At 34.5% G+C, this 19,368-nt stretch overlaps 3 protein-coding genes across 3 annotated transcripts in view; 2 read left to right on the top strand and 1 right to left on the bottom strand.

Annotated features, from left to right (window-relative positions):
- Lamtor1 (Late endosomal/lysosomal adaptor, MAPK and MTOR activator 1) overlaps positions 1–6,102 on the top strand; it is a 31,625-nt gene extending 25,523 nt beyond the window's left edge. The window contains exon 5 of the mRNA XM_002047980.4: positions 5,732–6,102. Coding sequence (XP_002048016.2) covers positions 5,732–5,824 — 93 coding nt within the window. The 3' untranslated portion in view covers positions 5,825–6,102. The remainder of the gene's footprint in view (positions 1–5,731) is intronic.
- Positions 6,103–6,447: 345 nt separating this feature from the next.
- LOC6622800 (dynein regulatory complex protein 11) lies at positions 6,448–10,576 on the top strand. Its single transcript, XM_002047979.4, has 8 exons — positions 6,448–7,277; positions 7,556–7,886; positions 8,123–8,412; positions 8,611–8,767; positions 8,840–9,103; positions 9,213–9,370; positions 9,456–10,039; positions 10,419–10,576. The coding sequence occupies exons 1-8, from the start codon at positions 6,542–6,544 to the stop codon at positions 10,518–10,520; spliced, it is 2,622 nt and encodes an 873-aa protein (XP_002048015.1). The 5' UTR covers positions 6,448–6,541; the 3' UTR covers positions 10,521–10,576.
- A 3,425-nt stretch (positions 10,577–14,001) lies between these two features.
- On the bottom strand, positions 14,002–18,603 carry LOC6624287 (limbic system-associated membrane protein). The gene is made up of 8 exons (XM_015175946.3): positions 18,444–18,603; positions 16,570–16,645; positions 15,605–15,943; positions 15,277–15,546; positions 15,089–15,186; positions 14,722–15,024; positions 14,484–14,654; positions 14,002–14,264 (listed from the first exon to the last, which is right to left on the bottom strand). Exons 1-8 carry the CDS (start codon positions 18,444–18,446, stop codon positions 14,100–14,102), a joined length of 1,425 nt encoding a protein of 474 aa, XP_015031432.1. The 5' UTR covers positions 18,447–18,603; the 3' UTR covers positions 14,002–14,099.
- Between the last annotated feature and the right edge of the window lie 765 nt (positions 18,604–19,368).

The following is a 19,368-nucleotide window of genomic DNA, read 5'->3' as shown; positions in this document are numbered from 1 at the left end:
TAGAGGGAAATCCATGAACAAAAAGCCCAACCTGGTAAGAATCGGATGAGATTTGGCCGAGTTATGGGGGTTGTAAAGTTTGACCCATGTCTATATACGAATCTTGGGGCAAGATTTTGACATGAATTTCGACAAAAAAATCGGTGTTCAGATTTGAATGCCAGATTAATATAGAAGGAAAACCATAAAGAAAAAGCCCAACCTCGTAAGAATCGGATGAGATTTGGCCGAGTTATGGGGGTTGTAAAGTTTGACCCATGTCCATATGCGAATCTTGGGGCAAGATCTTGACATGAATTTCGACCAAAACATCGGTGTTCAGATTTTAATGCCAGATTAATATAGAAGGAAAACCATGAAGAAAAAGCCCAACCTCGTAAGAATCGGATGAGATTTGACCGAGTTATGGGGGTTGTAAAGTTTGACCCATGTCTATATACGAATCTTGGGGCAAAATTTTGACATGAATTTCGACAAAAAAAATCGGTGTTCAGATTTTAATGCCATATTAATATAGAAGGAAAACCATAAAGAAAAAGCCCAACCTCGTAAGAATCGGATGAGATTTGGCCGAGTTATGGGGGTTGTAAAGTTTGACCCATGTCTATATATGAATCTTGGGGCAAGATTTTGACATGAATTTCGACCAAAAAATATGTACTTAGATGTGAATGTCAGATTATTGTAGAGGGAAAACCATGAACAAAAAGCCCAACCTCGTAAGAATCGGATGAGATTTGGCCGAGTTATGGGGGTTGTAAATTTTGACCCATGTCTATATACGAATCTTGGGGCAAGATTTTGACATGAATTTCGACCAAAAAATCGGTGTTCAGATTTTAATGCCAGATTAATATAGAAGGAAAACCATGAAGAAAAAGCCCAACCTCGTAAGAATCGGATGAGATTTGGCCGAGTTGTGGGGGTTGTAAAGTTTGACCCATGTCTATATACGAATCTTGGGGCAAGATTTTGACATGAATTTCGACCAAAAAATCGGTGTTCAGATTTTAATGCCAGATTAATAAAGAAGGAAAACCATGAAGAAAAAGCCCAACCTCGTAAAAATAGGATGAGATTTGGCCGAGTTATGGGGGTTGTAAATTTTGACCGATGTCTATATACGAATCTTGGGGCAAGATTTTGACATGAATTTCGACCAAAAAATATGTACTTAGATGTGAATGCCAGATTATTGTAGAGGAAAAAACTTAAAGAAAAAGCCCAAGCTCGTAAGAATCGGATGAGATTTGGCCGAGTTATGGGGGTTGTAAAGTTTGACCCATGTCTATATATGAATCTTGGGGCAAGATTTTGACATGAATTTCGACCAAAATATCGGTGTTCAGATTTTAATGCCAGATTAATATAGACGGAAAACCATAAAGAAAAAGCCCAACCTCGTAAAAATCGGATGAGATTTGGCCGAGTTATGGGGGTTGTAAAGTTTGACCCATGTCCATATGCGAATCTTGGGGCAAGATTTTGACATGAATTTCGACCAAAAAATCGGTGTTCAGATTTTAATGCCAGATTAATCTTAACGGAAAACCATGAAGAAAAAACCCAACCTCGTAAAAATCTGATGAGATTTGGCCGAGTTATGGGGGTTGTAAAGTTTGACCTATGTCCATATGCGAATCTTGGGGCAAGATTTTGACATGAATTTCGACCAAAAAATCGGTGTTCAGATTTTGATGCCAGATTAAAATAGAAGGAAACCCATAAAGAAAAAGCCCAACCTCGTAAAAATCGGATGAGATTTGGCCGAGTTATTGGGGTTGTAAAGTTTGACCCATGTCTATATACGAATCTTGGGGCAAGATTTTGACATGAATTTCGACCAAAAATTCGGTGTTCAGATTTTAATGCCAGATTAATAAAGAAGGAAAACCATGAAGAAAAAGCCCAACCTCGTAAGAATCGGATGAGATTTGGCCGAGTTATGGGGGTTGTAAAGTTTGACCCATGTCCATATACGAATCTTGGGGCAAGATTTTGACATGAATTTCGACCAAAAAATATGTACTTAGATGTGAATGCCAGATTATTGTAGAGGGAAATCCATGAACAAAAAGCCCAACCTGGTAAGAATCGGATGAGATTTGGCCGAGTTATGGGGGTTGTAAAGTTTGACCCATGTCTATATACGAATCTTGGGGCAAGATTTTGACATGAATTTCGACAAAAAAATCGGTGTTCAGATTTGAATGCCAGATTAATATAGAAGGAAAACCATAAAGAAAAAGCCCAACCTCGTAAGAATCGGATGAGATTTGGCCGAGTTATGGGGGTTGTAAAGTTTGACCCATGTCCATATGCGAATCTTGGGGCAAGATCTTGACATGAATTTCGACCAAAACATCGGTGTTCAGATTTTAATGCCAGATTAATATAGAAGGAAAACCATGAAGAAAAAGCCCAACCTCGTAAGAATCGGATGAGATTTGACCGAGTTATGGGGGTTGTAAAGTTTGACCCATGTCTATATACGAATCTTGGGGCAAAATTTTGACATGAATTTCGACAAAAAAAATCGGTGTTCAGATTTTAATGCCATATTAATATAGAAGGAAAACCATAAAGAAAAAGCCCAACCTCGTAAGAATCGGATGAGATTTGGCCGAGTTATGGGGGTTGTAAAGTTTGACCCATGTCTATATATGAATCTTGGGGCAAGATTTTGACATGAATTTCGACCAAAAAATATGTACTTAGATGTGAATGTCAGATTATTGTAGAGGGAAAACCATGAACAAAAAGCCCAACCTCGTAAGAATCGGATGAGATTTGGCCGAGTTATGGGGGTTGTAAATTTTGACCCATGTCCATGTACGAATCTTGGGGCAAGATTTTGACATGAATTTCGACCAAAAAATCGGTGTTCAGATTTTAATGCCAGATTAATAAAGAAGGAAAACCATGAAGAAAAAGCCCAACCTCGTAAGAATCGGATGAGATTTGGCCGAGTTATGGGGGTTGTAAAGTTTGACCCATGTCTATATACGAATCTTGGGGCAAGATTTTGACATGAATTTCGACCAAAAAATCGGTGTTCAGATTTTAATGCCAGATTAATATAGAAGGAAAACCATGAAGAAAAAGCCCAACCTCGTAAGAATCGGATGAGATTTGGCCGAGTTGTGGGGGTTGTAAAGTTTGACCCATGTCTATATACGAATCTTGGGGCAAGATTTTGACATGAATTTCGACCAAAAAATCGGTGTTCAGATTTTAATGCCAGATTAATAAAGAAGGAAAACCATGAAGAAAAAGCCCAACCTCGTAAAAATAGGATGAGATTTGGCCGAGTTATGGGGGTTGTAAATTTTGACCGATGTCTATATACGAATCTTGGGGCAAGATTTTGACATGAATTTCGACCAAAAAATATGTACTTAGATGTGAATGCCAGATTATTGTAGAGGAAAAAACTTAAAGAAAAAGCCCAAGCTCGTAAGAATCGGATGAGATTTGGCCGAGTTATGGGGGTTGTAAAGTTTGACCCATGTCTATATATGAATCTTGGGGCAAGATTTTGACATGAATTTCGACCAAAATATCGGTGTTCAGATTTTAATGCCAGATTAATATAGACGGAAAACCATAAAGAAAAAGCCCAACCTCGTAAAAATCGGATGAGATTTGGCCGAGTTATGGGGGTTGTAAGGTTTGACCCATGTCCATATGCGAATCTTGGGGCAAGATTTTGACATGAATTTCGACCAAAAAATCGGTGTTCAGATTTTAATGCCAGATTAATCTTAACGGAAAACCATGAAGAAAAAACCCAACCTCGTAAAAATCTGATGAGATTTGGCCGAGTTATGGGGGTTGTAAAGTTTGACCTATGTCCATATGCGAATCTTGGGGCAAGATTTTGACATGAATTTCGACCAAAAAATCGGTGTTCAGATTTTGATGCCAGATTAAAATAGAAGGAAACCCATAAAGAAAAAGCCCAACCTCGTAAAAATCGGATGAGATTTGGCCGAGTTATTGGGGTTGTAAAGTTTGACCCATGTCTATATACGAATCTTGGGGCAAGATTTTGACATGAATTTCGACCAAAAATTCGGTGTTCAGATTTTAATGCCAGATTAATAAAGAAGGAAAACCATGAAGAAAAAGCCCAACCTCGTAAGAATCGGATGAGATTTGGCCGAGTTATGGGGGTTGTAAAGTTTGACCCATGTCTATATATGAATCTTGGGGCAAGATTTTGACATGAATTTCGACCAAAAAATATGTACTTAGATGTGAATGCCAGATTATTGTAGAGGGAAAACCATGAACAAAAAGCCCAACCTCGTAAGAATCGGATGAGATTTGGCCGAGTTATGAGGGTTGTAAATTTTGACCCATGTCCATGTACGAATCTTGGGGCAAGATTTTGACATGAATTTCGACCAAAAAATCGGTGTTCAGATTTTAATGCCAGATTAATATAGAAGGAAAGCCATGGATAAAAAGACCAACCTTGTATAAATCGGATGAGATTTGGCCGAGTTATGGGGGTTGTAAAGTTTGACCCATGTGCATATATAAGTCTTGGGGCAAGATTTTGACATGAATTTCGACCAAAAAATATGTACTAAGATGTGAATGCCAGATTATTGTATAGGGAAAATCATGAACAAAAAGCCCAACCTCGTAAGAATCCGATGGGATTTGGCCGAGTTATGGGGGTTGTAAATTTTGATCCATGTCCATATACGAATCTTGAGGCAAGATTTTGACATGAACTTCGACCAAAAAATCGGTGTTCAGATTTTGATGCCAGATTAAAATAGAAGGAAAACCATAAAGAAAAAGCCCAATCTCGTAAAAATCGGATAAGATTTGGCCGAGTTATTGGGGTTGTAAAGTTTGACCCATGTCTATATACGAATCTTGGGGCAAGATTTTGACATGAATTTCGACCAAAAAATATATACTTAGATGTGAATGCCAGATTAATATAGAAGGAAAACCATGAAGAAAAAGTCCAACCTCGTAAAAATCTGATGAGATTTGGCCGAGTTATGGGGGTTGTAAAGTTTGACCTATGTCCATATGCGAATCTTGGGGCAAGATTTTGACATGAATTTCGACCAAAAAATCGGTGTTCAGATTTTAATGCCAGATTAAAATAGAAGGAAAACCATAAAGAAAAAGCCCAATCTCGTAAAAATCGGATAAGATTTGGCCGAGTTATTGGGGTTGTAAAGTTTGACCCATGTCTATATACGAATCTTGGGGCAAGATTTTGACATGAATTTCGACCAAAAAATATATACTTAGATGTGAATGCCAGATTAATATAGAAGGAAAACCATGAAGAAAAAGCCCAACCTCGTAAATATCGGATGAGATTTGTCCGAGTTATGGGGGTTATACATTTTGACCCATGTCTATATACGAATCTTGGGGCAAGATTTTAACATGAATTTCGACAAAAAAATCGGTGTTCAGATTTTAATGCGAGATTGATCTTGAAGGAAAACGATGAAGAAAAGGCTATAAGGCTCTTATTCCAGATATCAAGATACATCATATCATACAAAAAAATTAATTTTCGACCGAGTGGTCCTATGGCAGCTGTATGATATAGTGGACCATTGATGATCATATTGTGCATATATTTAAAAAGAAAAATAAAAAGTTGTTATGAACCTACTTTTCAACAGATCGTTCCTCTAGCAGCCTCGTGATACTAATTATTTTGTTGTGCTTATTTCTTTTATTTCAGATGAGAATATTTATTGAGAAATCTCACGCTGCAGTATTAGGAATACAAATTGATCATAGAGAGGCGGTTGTTGTTCCGTTTCAAATCCCTTAAAAAAAACAGCAAGATATAATTTAATGTTAAGATGTATTGTACTGTTAAAAATATAATTATTACCACATACCATTTGTTCTATTGTGGTTTAAAACAATGTCATACGAATTTGTTTAAGCTAATCGGTACCATGCAATGGCATATGATTGCGTAGCTTCAAAAAAAAAAAATTGCTTTTGCCAACGCGCCCATGAAAAGCATACGAAGTAGTTGTGTATCGTGGCTAAAAAGTAAGTTTTATTGTAATATCTTGAAATATATTTCTATGTTGCATAATATTTGTTTTTATATATATATAATTTCATTGATTTTATTTCGAAAGCTTCTGAGATTGTAATGCTGGTCACTGTCGCGTATAAGCACCAAATTACCTAATACCAAAGCTCCATACAAATTATTCTCCTATGAAAAATTCGAAGTGATTCCAATGTTGTGCGGACTCCAGAAAGACTATCGAATGCTTTCACAATGAGGCACAGCAGGAAATAGTACTAGGTAAAATCAAAACAGTCGAGATACAACAATAAGGCAGATCATCCACTTATGATCCTTGTATTTTCAATCAATGTGAGTAACTTAATGGGCAAAGACTTAAACTCTGATCAAGAGTGCTTTGCCACAACAATTGCATACTTAATTTACATTAGTCAAAATAGTACACAAGCACATTAGTTTTATTTTTCTTATTAAGTTTTATGTTATTAACGTGCTTTTAAAATGTCTTTTGATTTAAATCATAAGTATTGGGTATCTACTTCAAAAGAAATCGGCCAACTTTTAAAAAAACAAAATCGCCTAAAAACAATTGAACCACCTGAGAATAAAGCAATATCATTCAAAATATTTTCTGAGCTCTATGTCTTATACGTGGAACTTGTTAATAAACTTAGCTTTATCTACTTTAACACATTTCAAGTACAAAAACGGGCAGTGGTCAGAACTCTGGTTGAAAATGCCACCCAACAGCTGATGTTACTTAAAGAGGAGCTTAAGGAAATGGAGCTAAGCGAATATATTTATTTAGACAAAGTATTAATTGCCCGAAAGCTTACTCCGCGCGATTTAATGATATGGAGGTCGCCGCAATTTTTATATCGCCGTCCGTTAGATATTCAAAACATATTGTCAAATAATAAACTGTATATGAACGATCAAGAAAAAGAGGAAACTGATGCCAAGGACTGGAGCAAAGTTACTGAAGCAGTAGAACTTATACAAGCACACGAAAGAGCACGGCAAGCTCGTGTTTACAAGTCCAATATTAAATATGATAAAAAAAAATACCTAGAGGTTAAGCAGAGAAAAAAAGTTACCTACAGGTTTACTTTTAAGCCGAATCAAGCAATGAGCATACCCGTTAAAAGAACTTTATTCACCGCAGATTTTATTAAGACTGACGAATCCTGTAAAGATTTAAGAGATAAAAACGAAAATAGAGAGGAAAGTAATGATGGTAAATATATTTAATCGAACAATCTTCATTTAAAATAAAGAAAAAATGTAAGAATATTCGGGAGTGTCCGACTAGAAGATACCCAAATCCTATCGTATTGCAACTTAAGCCAGCGAGCTGGTTTTAAAATCTACGAACTTAGAGATAGCTTAGTGCGAACTCAATGGGTGTCACTCTTCCGAGTGTATATTCGTTTTTTACTTTTTTGTGCACAGGCGGAGAAATTGCGTTAATCTTTATTTCGAATGCTTATAAATACACTTTTCTATGCATTTCAGAAACTGAAATGGAGCGAATTAACGTGTTACGAGATAACGCCGCCCGTATTATTCAATCTTGGTGGAGAGCCTACAAAACCAAAAAAATTTATAAAATTAAGAAACAATTTAAAAGGGAAATGCTGGGCATTAGAAAAACGCGTAGATTAAAGAGACCAAATAGGTTTGCGAATTCGGTTCTAGAGATGTATAAAAATGAACAAAAAAGAAGGAAACTTGACGAAGATTTTGAAAAACTAATTATGGACGAGCGCACACGGCTTCTTCAGATGCGCTCACCTTGGATGATGGAAGACATTTCCGATCATATTCGAGCTTGGTTCGAAGAATTGTAAGTATATCTCACAATGTTTGGGTAATCTGATATAATTTGGCAATTTCTTGACTTGGAATTAAGCGCGAATGAAAACCTATTCATAATTTATAAAATACGTGAATAATGAATATAGGAGTTATTCAATGAACTAACCAATTGACTATTCGGCAATTGGAGCTGGGCTTAGGGCTCTTCTGAGTCGAACACTCTCACTGGCTACTTAGAGTTTAAGTTTTCTATCTGATCCACAGCTACAACAAAACGGGGAATTTTCACGCCTATCCGGACCCTGTTAAAAAGGGTACAGTGTTAGTTGTCATCGATGAAACTATGACGCCTATAGAGTTTCAGGAAACCCTCAACAAGAAACCAATGTCAAAAGAGGAAAAGAAGAAATTGCGTGCTAAGATAAAAGCGGAAAAAAAGAAATTAAGGGATAAAATAAAATTACGGAAAATGAAGGAGGCTAAGCGAAGATTGAAATTAAAGGCTGCCGGAATAATTGATGTAGGCTTCATACTTTCCGATAGCAAGCCAATAGGTATACCAAACAGAATAATATATATATTAATTTCTTAATACACAATGATGCTTGGAATCGCGAATATGACATAATATGGTCTATTTTAGAATGGAAGGCTCATTAGTTGAAAAATGATTACTCGCATCAATTATGACTCTTTATGTCATACTATTAACCAAATATAATCAAATCTATTTTAAACTTTCTTTTTCACAGAAAAAATTGAAGCGACAATGAAGCAATTTTCAATTGATTGGAGAAATGTTGATGAGTATCTAAATAAGAATCATGACCCAATTAAAAGTTGGGTGACCGAAGAACAATTAGATATAATACATCACGAATTGCGGGAGTTGGTAGATGAATATATGCGGTAAGTAAAATGTTTTTGCCCTTTTTGTAAATTGTATCTCAATATTAATTAAAAATTATCTCCTTTTTCTAGGGTTGAATATGAATTACTGAGAAAGGCTTTAGCGACTGATCAAAATGTTCCCTATAAGCCCCAAAAGGTTAAAAAGCCTAAGAAAAAGAAGGGCAAAAAGAAGAAGAAACCCGTGGATCCGACAGGAGACAGGACTCTCAGCTCATTGTATAATGAACTTAAAGATGAGGGTGTCATTGAAGTAGTGTCTCATAAAGACTTTGATGAATTCATATCTGACTTCAATTTTACGGCGGATGACACCAGAGATGAAGACAACTTAACGTAAGACCTTCTCGACGCTTGGTTTAGCGTATCTTCTAGGGTTGCCTACTAAAAAAATTTATAGTTAAGGCCTTTGCCCTTTAAATCACATTCTCTCTTTCAATTTCAGAACTCTTGGGCCTGCAAAGGGAGACATTAAAATGGTTATCCAAGAGAGTATGCTGGGAATGAGCGAGTTTGATATATCAAAACCAAAATCAATTTTGCTCGTTGGACCACTCAACAGTGGAAAGAAATTGCTGTGTAATATAATTTCATCAGAGTTGGGTACGTAAACAATTTGCTTTTAGTTCTTGATTTGATGGATCTTCAGATTGCAAAATAGTTTATTATTAAATATATATCATTGCAGATGCTGTTTTTATAAATCTTAGTCCAGAAAAAGTTTACAAGCACGCTGATGACATGAATATGTTTCTACATATCGTTATGAAAGTCGCAAGGGAATTTCAACCTACTGTGTTATACATTGAAGAAGCGCATCGCGTTTTTTTTAAAAAGGTACCGGCTGATCAAAAAGAGATTTCCCCAAAACTTCTTGCCCCATTTATTACTAAAAAAATCTTGAAGCCAATCAAGAAGACCGACAAAATTGTACTTCTGGGCACAAGTAGTATGCCGTGGGCGGCCAAACCACAGCTAAAAAAAGCTTTTCAAAAAATAGTGCTTATTCCGAAATGCGACTATGGTACCAGCTTCTTGCTTTGGCTGGAATTGATGACCGAAAATGCGACGAATGATTTAGAAAACTACACATACTCAGCACTTGCGAGAGTTTTGCAAGCGTATAATTCCGGTGATATAACTAACAATATAGCTAACACATTAAATGTGGAACGAAAAATGCACCTCAAGTCTGAAGCATTGAATCCGCGGGAGTTTTTGGAATACTTTTTGACCGAATTGGATCCTCCACTTTTTCCGCCGGAGTTAAAGGTATAGATAATCGAAATGCCAAACTAATCAAAAACTCCACACTAGTTAGGAATACAAACATATTTTATACATTTAAGTTGTTCTTATAACTTCTTCCCTTCCGCCTGATTTAAGTGAATTGAAACATGATTTTGTAACATCCGATCGAAGCAAATGACAAATGACGGGAAGACGAGAAACTTAACTTTTAAATTATATATAGACATTTGTGGACTTGCTAAACAGTTCACGTTTAAATTTGAACTTTACCATCCGATTCTGTTTTTTTAACCCATTATTTCATTTTGGGGCTTAGGCTTAATACAGATACAGTTCACAAACTTGATAAACATTGCAACAGTCAATAAATTGTTGTGCTCATTTCTTTAATTCTTTTTAGATGATGGAGAAGTTTAGCAAATGGTTTGGAAAATCAAATAAATTTGCGAAAATGAGGCACGCTATAATGGCTATAAAAGAAGCAAAACAGAAGAAAAAATAAGCAAAATTCAGCATTGATATGCAAGCTAGTATTAAAATGTGTATCATTTAAAATCAGTTCGTTTGTTTTATTATATTCAAATACCCAAAATATTCCTACATAAGTGCAGACATCTATGGTCAAACTGTCAAGTAAAGCGAACAGCTTGATAACTTGGCCGGAAGCAAATTCACAATCCTGATCTTCACTTTACAGGACACCATCGTTGGGGAATACATTATTGTGCAAATTGTATCCCACTCAGTATTAAAATTGAACAACCTTTTAGTTAGTAGATCCAGGGGTAAGATGTTTTGTAAGTGAGAAGTAAGAAGTTTCATTAAGTATCATTACTTTATACATTAATTTATATATATCATTAAATAGACTATGATTATTGCTTGTTAAAATGATATGATTTTTATTTATCAAACATTTACATCGACATTATTCTAGCAGTTGTATTTAATGTTTTTAGATGTGTTTTGGCTATTTATTTGCTAGTGTAAGTAAATTTATTCCGTGCCTTAATTATATGAAATATATGAACTATTAAGACATTGCTTAAGATATTTATATGAATAGCGATCGTTTGTTTTATCTGCTTACGACTAATCTGTGTATTTCTAATTAAATTAATTATTGGTTAACATAATTTTAGGAAACAGACGGACAGTTTAATTATCAGCTTATAAGTAAATGGTACTTATTTAATACAATTAATAAGTACGTACAACTATTGTTTTTAAATTATTTTTTATTTTGTTTACGGAATAATTTACATTCAGATCGATGACTGGATCAGACTATGGTAAAACACAATGTACATAAATATTATTTAACAAAAAGTGAATGGACTTGGATACATAAGTTGCTAAAATCGCTCTGTGTTCGGCTTGTTCAAATGAGCTATGCTAATGTATTTATCTATATTCGCTTAGACTTACAAATTTTTTCGTTTAGCTTAGACTATTAAAATTTTATTCAAATATGCTATATTGAAGGTTTCTACAAATTGCCTTATTTATTTGCGTATTGCACAAGTCATACATTAAGTTTACAAATTCTCTTACCGAACGAGGGTTACTCAATTATAAGTTCAAATTAGGGAATACGATTGAATATTTTTCTTTTCTTTCTGTGATTTTATGACGCACGACTATCATTTTCGTGGCCTTAAATTGGCTACATTTATGTATGTGCTCTGGCGGCTTGCTGTTAGATTAAATACGTATATAAATGCTAAATGGATTATTATTTTGCAAGCCTACTTACAAAACATTTTGTGAGCCAACAAAATTAATTAGTCCTCGTTTTGTGCTTTTTGGTGAAAGTCTCTTTCATTAAAAAGCCATCGAGCAAGTGTCCAAAACGTTATGTTAATGTCTTATGGATATAAAAATAAGAATATGCCTTGTAAATGTCAATATAATTTATAATTCTCGATCACACTGCAAAAAAGACTTGTGCATATTTATTATAAGTATATATCTATACATTCGAGTACGCAAATACGTTAATATCTGTGCATGTATGTATTCTTGAGCAGTGTTGTAAAATGTGCAAATAATTAGGCAAATGTCCTTAGATAGAAATAATTATATTAAAATGGAAATACCATTAGTAAAAAAAGTTCTTGATGCGCATAAAAATAAAAAGTGGGAAACAAATAAAAGATTAGGGAAATTAATTTTTAAACTTAAAAGAAACATCAATTTATAGCAAATGTAACACTATATAAGAGTGGACCTTATTTTTGGTGGATTAGGTCCCCCAGAACAAGTAAATTTTTGTTTATTTTTTTACCAATCATTTTTGTTTGCATTTGGAGAATGATACTTATATTCAAAATTTCACTGTATCTTGCATTATTATTGCGATTGAATACATACACACACAAATACAAATGTATATAGGCCAACTTTAAATTGCATAATATCTTTGATATAATATTTTATAATATTACGAGTGTTTTTTTAATTACTTGATTCAAATTTTGTTTCGTTTGATTATTGATTTCTGGGTCTTTATTTTTTTATCGATAATGTCTATGTACATTGTGAGCCGAATCAGATGATTCAATCTGTTTTTGCTCCCCTCAAGGACGATTACTCCTTCGCGTCAACGTCTAATTCTGTTTTATTTTCAATTATTCGTATATTGGACATCAAACTAAATGTCACTTTATATTTTTCGTTATTCTTTTTGGTTTATCTCGGAACCTTTTACTAGATTGATGGTCTAAGTGAATATTCTTATGCATAGATTGTTCTTTATATGATATATATGGTCACATAAACAGTAATGTTTCTAAAGGGCTGCCTAAATTGCTTGACACCTGTACAACTTTTCGACTTACAATAAAATCGTATCGTATATTTACTATGTAGTTCCATTATATAAATTAATTTAACAGGTGCGTGAAATGCTGCCTGAACACTGACGCTGAGGTACAACAAACGAAAATGTTGCACCTGGCAAGGTTACAAGTCACACATGATAATGACTGAGACACATGATATTATGGATCGAAGTTAATCTCGTACAATAGAATTGTCTGTCTTAGTGTTAACTTGTGTTTGGCTTATTGCGGCAGTGTATCAGCAGCATAAGGCAAATATTTATATATAATTTGTTTTACTCTCATTTTCAGTATACTAATTGCGATATTCCTTGAATTGTTTAGAAAATATCATGCTTTTGATTTCGACTTAGGCTTTTTACATTTTAACGGAGTCTTAATACTTTTTTTTTAGTAAATTTCTTTACCCGAACTGAAACATGTCTGTATTTTACTTATGGAAGCATATGAGTAATTTAACTGATGGTCTATAAATGTATTGTAAAATTACAAAGCATGTTAGTGGGATGTTAAAATGGCAAAGTACACATATAATTCTTTATAATCGTATAGACCATAAAATAAATGTAAGTTAGATTACATTGAAAATGAGAGCTTTATTTTCTCTAAGAGGTACATTTTTGTTGATATTGCCTATCATTGAAATGAATTTGCTGCGACTAAAACATTTTCTTATAATACTCGCATCGCTTTAATGCGATCTATCAACCAGTCTAGGCTGTTTGTTTCATTCTAACATAGATAATGCCTGTGGGCACTGTGGGTTAATTATATCTTGTTTTTAAAAAGCCAAGTTTGTTAATATATATGAAATCTACTGATATTAAAATAATTGATTAGTTATATTTATAAATTTACACTTAGAGAATTTAATAACCTGCTAATGTTTATGATTTTCTTTCTTGTTTTTTTTTAAAGCATAGACTAATATATAAATATATTAACAAAAAGAATTCTAATGATTCAGTTAAAATCAAATGAATATAATTTATGTGTTAATATGTATTTACATAACTTGATGAATTTATTTTGTGATACAATTTCTTTTATAATACTTTTTGTTTTAGTAAATAAAATAAAATTGTAATCATAAATAGTGTAACAAAGTGAAATGTGTTATTGTATACTTCTTATATGAACATAATTTTTAATATCTACTCAATTTTATAAATATGTACATATTCTAAATATATAGTAAGGCACCTTTGAACTTATATTTGCAAATAAGTGAACATTTCTTAAATAATAATTTTTAATGCTAATATTAAAATAACATAGGGTAATATTAATACATCCATGGTCATTGATAATCGATTGCAACTGGAAATTCCCATCTTGTATTCCATATCGATGTCGAGAAGAAGATCGTGATTTCGTGTATAAAACTGATGAATGTCGCTGATCTAAAAGGATTGTTTTATTTTGCGTATTTATATTCAATTAAAAGCATAAATTATTATTATATTATTATATTATATTATATTATTATTATTAAGTCAAGCCTAGCGCAGCTTCTAATACATCGCATATTTTTACCTTAACCTTACAGATTTTACACTTTCACTCATATATTGAAGACTTATCCAACTTTGACATAGGAATGGAAAAATTTGTGTACTCACCTCATTCCAACCGTATTTATTTTTGGCTTGAACAATTGCTTCGTAGACAGCATTATGTTCCAAATTTCTTACTACGTATGACATTAAATAATGTGTGCCGTCAGTCCGGATCGGAATTGGCTTAATATGATATTCATGCCATTTACCAGGATGTTGGTATGTTTCATTCATCTAAAATATTTTATGCAAGCATATAAATATCATCTAACATCTATGATAGTGGGATGTTGAATATTACCAAGAGCCGTCGATACAAGAGTTTAATTTCATCCAAGGGCGGTATAGACTCTATTGTCCAAGTCAAGTTGTAATGATCTAGAAGGCCACTTAGGGCTGGCGAAATAAAATCAGCTGGCCCTGGACGTCCAGAGACCTCAATATATTTCTTTGTTCTTCCCAGTGCATTATCGGCAACGCAACTGTAATTCCCAAAGTCGGTTTGTTGAAAATTTCGTATAATTAAACTGTATCTATCATCATGCGGATACATAGAACGCCGGTCAGTTGGATCCAACAGGAAAGAGTTTTGATACCATAGCATCTAGTCAATTGAAATAAGAGGTTTTTTTTAAATAGAACATATAAAAATGCCTGGTATTACTTACTTCAGAGTTGACATCCCCATGAACCACACAAACCAGCTCTATATCATATCCTTCGGCAGCATGCACCCATGCTTTCTCCACCGTTATTTCTGGGGGTGCTTTAAAGAGAATAATAAAAATTAAATACACTTATACACTTACAGGCCATTCAATTGGGTTAAGTGTTAGATGCATATAGATCGACTTACATAAGATTGTCAGCTGGATATCCATTGAGACACGTTCCTTGACCCCATTGTCAGCGGAACATTGATATGTTCCTGCATGGTGTCTGTCCACATTTTCCAAGATCAATGTGGAGCTATCTGACAAATGTGTGGGTCCCGAATAAACGTCCTTCTTGAACCAGTATATTGTGGGAACCGGATTGCCAGACGCCTTGCACTCCAATGTTACTGTGCTTCCTTTGCGTGCCGTCACTTGACCATTATGTGGGAGTGCTCGCAATGTTGGTGGAACTACAACAAAAATTATGTTATTTATTATAATATATGTTAGTTAGTTATTGCCAAATACCCAATATTTCAACCGTGTGGACCTGATCCCGATTCTCTTGGTCCCCAAGTTGGCAAATGTAGTCACCGGCATCTTGAGTCTTAACGCCGACAATCTGTAAATTGTAGTCTGCACCAATTTTAAATCTTTGGTCTCTTGTAATTTTTAAGTGTCCAGCAGTTAGAACTGAGGACCCCTTTCTCCATAGCAATACGTATGACCCAAGATTTTGCACTTTACATGGCAATTCAATTGTTTCGCCAACTATAACCTTGTACAGGTGACCCCTTGACAAAAACTTCGGTGCTGTTGTGGGAGCCTCATTTTCTGGCAGTATAAAAGATCCATCTGAAACAGACACTAAAGTATTTTTGATTTAGATATAATTATAATTACATTCAACATTATTATCGTCGTTGCGTTTATTTAATATAAAGTTAGGCCCTTACATGGAGAACAATAACTGCTGCTGCTTGCTTCTCATGCCTCTTTGGAGGTAAACTTGAAGATTTAGATCCACCCGTAATAACACATCTATATTAATATTGCACTGGGCAAGCAATAAATTTATTACCCCTGCTCATTGACATTGCCAGTCGAAAACAAGGGATCTAGAAGGCTTAGGCTTAGGCTTATAAGCAGATCATGTCGGCGGAGGATATACCATATAAAGGTATACCTTACAGCTTGCGAGACCTCTCTTAGTTACAAACTTGAAAATAATCATGATTATACCCTTTTTTATAAATGCATCCTGTACCTACTAACATAGGGTTATTTTGTAGCATAGCCACATTTTACCGAAAAATAACAAACAAGTCAGATTGTTCTAGTCGGGAGTGATCGGGCCCAGAGCTTATGGTAAAAAAAACTTTTAAATTAACTGATCATTAATTGATGATGATGTAATCTTTGAGAAAATGATACATTGAGTCTGCTTGTAGATTAACTTTAAAGTATATTATTTGCAAACCTTATGAACTTACCTCTAAGTGAAATCGTTAACGCTAAAATGCAAATATAAAGTTGCATAGTCTGCCCCGTTTTGCAAAAGTATGTAATCTGTAAAAGAACAAAAAATGTGTTCATTTTGAATATGGGCTTATAAGTATAACCATAAAACTAGTATGAGTACTCTAGCTGGAAGGGCCCGACGAAAACCCCGCGCCGAGCTAAAGTCACAAATATTCTTACTTTTTACACACACATAAACAAAATCGCACATACACGCAACCAAGTAGCAGTTCGCGCTGCGGCTGCGCTAATTTTTACCTAAGTCCCACACTATGGAAAGTGCTTTAGTGATATATTTCGATGTTTATTGCCCGATCTCTATATAAGTGGGGAACTGTTGATTTCGATATCGATTTGTATCGACCCCATGTAAACGCGGCTAGTTATCGATTATTTAAAACAAACTCGTACTGCGCGGCACTAGGAGGATCTACGTTAAAAATTGAAAGTCTCTAGCTCTTATTGTCTTCAATTCGAACCGACGGACATACATAGATCAACACAGCTGTTGAAGCTCTTCAAGAATATTAATACATGATGGGATCGGAGATGCTTCCCTATATATATTTGCACAACAAGTGTAAAGCGCGTGAATTTCCAGGAGTTTTCATAATAAATTTAATGCTAATCGAATGGAAATAAGGCTTATCAACTGTTTTCCTACGATTTCCACAGTTTTACGTGGGAAATGTGTGAAATGAATGGAAATACGAATTTTTTGTTGTGTTTTATAACTGTTGAACCTTAAAACATTTTAAATTAATTTTCAAAAAGATATATATCCCAGATTTCTAATATTAAATGATTGATTTAATTGACGACATTGGAAATAAATTCGCGGAATTAAGTAGATATTAAACATGAGCGTGTCCAAAGTTTTGAATATTATTAAAACAGAGTGCGCATCATATCTAACAATAAATTTATTCTTTACAGTTGAAACTACCTTTAAGGACACTTAGGTCAGTCCGAATTCTGTGTGTATATATTAAACTGAATCAACAACGGACAATTAGCTAAAGGCTCCTATTAGAAAGAAAGTTCTAATAAAGTCAAGTGCTTAGGATTTTATCTTTCCCCAGACATTAATTTCGATCAGATTGTATATTGAACTTTGGTATATGTGTGAACATCGTATAATAGTTATACCTAAGCACATTTATATTTATTCTGCAGTATTCGACCGGTTAAAGCTAGCTGAATATTTGCACACATGTATGTATGAATGTATGTACATATACCCTGCATTAATATACATTTACAACTATATACATACATATATATTTCGCAGCACTGCATCTGTTCTCACTATTCCCTTACATACATATGTATGTATGTCTACATATCGTAGGACGAATGAATGTGTAGGGAAGGACATTGTATACATATGTACGTAGCGAATGTAACGTATGTAGATACACGTGATGTATACCTTTTTCTATATAAACCGTATTAATTGTGGATGTTTAATATTTAATACACATTTTTATTTATTTAAATTTGAGTAAACTAGGCACTGGACATATGAATCCACATACATACATATGTATATGTATTTATGAATATATACTTTTGAAAATACAATTAGATGTACATACATACAAAATCAGGCAAAGCTATGTGCATATGTATTTACTTGAAATTACATGTTCTTTTACGATGTAAAATCTTACATACTTACATATATGCACACATTTGTCAATTAGACACGAATAAATGCAAAAAATTGTAAGTAAATGGATATTTATGTATCTATATGCATAATTGCACAGTACCTTTATTCGTATATGCATACATACATGCATGTAAGAAGTTTTTGATGCCTATTTGTTGGATTACCACTTACCATGTTGATGTTCTTTCAAGAGCGGACACTTTATTCCATTAACAAATCTTGCGTTTTGCGTTTTCACACCAATTTTTTTAATATATTCTTATTATTAAGTAAACAACAATCTTTATCAGTTATAAAATAGACCAAAGTTTCTGGCTGACAAGTATAATTGTATTTATCCTTAACATTTTCAGATGCACTGCGCAAGCCCAACTTTGAAACGCTTTTACCTCCAAAGCTTTGAGAGAGCTTCACACGAATGACTGGTATTGTTGACTGCATGGCTTTATTAAAACAACTAAAAACTATTATGCAGACGGTACTCGACTATAAGACACCCTATAAACGTTTTTTATGTACCTGATTAACTGCATCGTTTTGCTTCCATGGGCACTACCGGAAAAAAGTTATTTTCGATCCGTACTGCAGAAGTCAGGATGTCATCACCCTTATCCTGCTTGAAATATTATTTTGCCCAGAAGCCCGTGGGACTTAACAGTTAGTCTGAGACGCCTGCTGTCCCCCTGTGATATTTCTGGATTAAAGCAATTGCCTTTCGGTTACTTGAGGGTCTGATATAGACTTAGGCGCCCATATAACTGCATAGATCTCCGACAATTACGACAATTTACTGTTTTCGAACCGTCAGTAAAAATACAGATCTCGTTCCTCTTCAAAGCCAGCGACAAGGGCCAGGCATCCAGTTACATACAGCGCTTTAGACCTTATGGCACAAGGCAAAAAGCAATGTTTGGAGAAGAGGAATACGAATTTGGGACACGAAAGAATTCACAAATGCAGCCAGAATGTTCAACAGAAAAGATAGTTAAGCCTTCACGGGGGCCAGAGGGCAGATCGCCAAGTGCCCAGTCAGCAGGTCACGGGCGCTGATTGGACACAGAGTAATCATGCAACAGCTCGCCAGAACGCAGACTGT

The sequence above is a fragment of the Drosophila virilis genome, chromosome 3 (assembly GCF_030788295.1).
Source record: "Drosophila virilis strain 15010-1051.87 chromosome 3, Dvir_AGI_RSII-ME, whole genome shotgun sequence".
Lineage (NCBI taxonomy): Eukaryota > Metazoa > Arthropoda > Insecta > Diptera > Drosophilidae > Drosophila > Drosophila virilis.
Note: the sequence above shows the minus strand (reverse complement) of the source record. Positions and strands in the feature narration are given on the sequence as shown.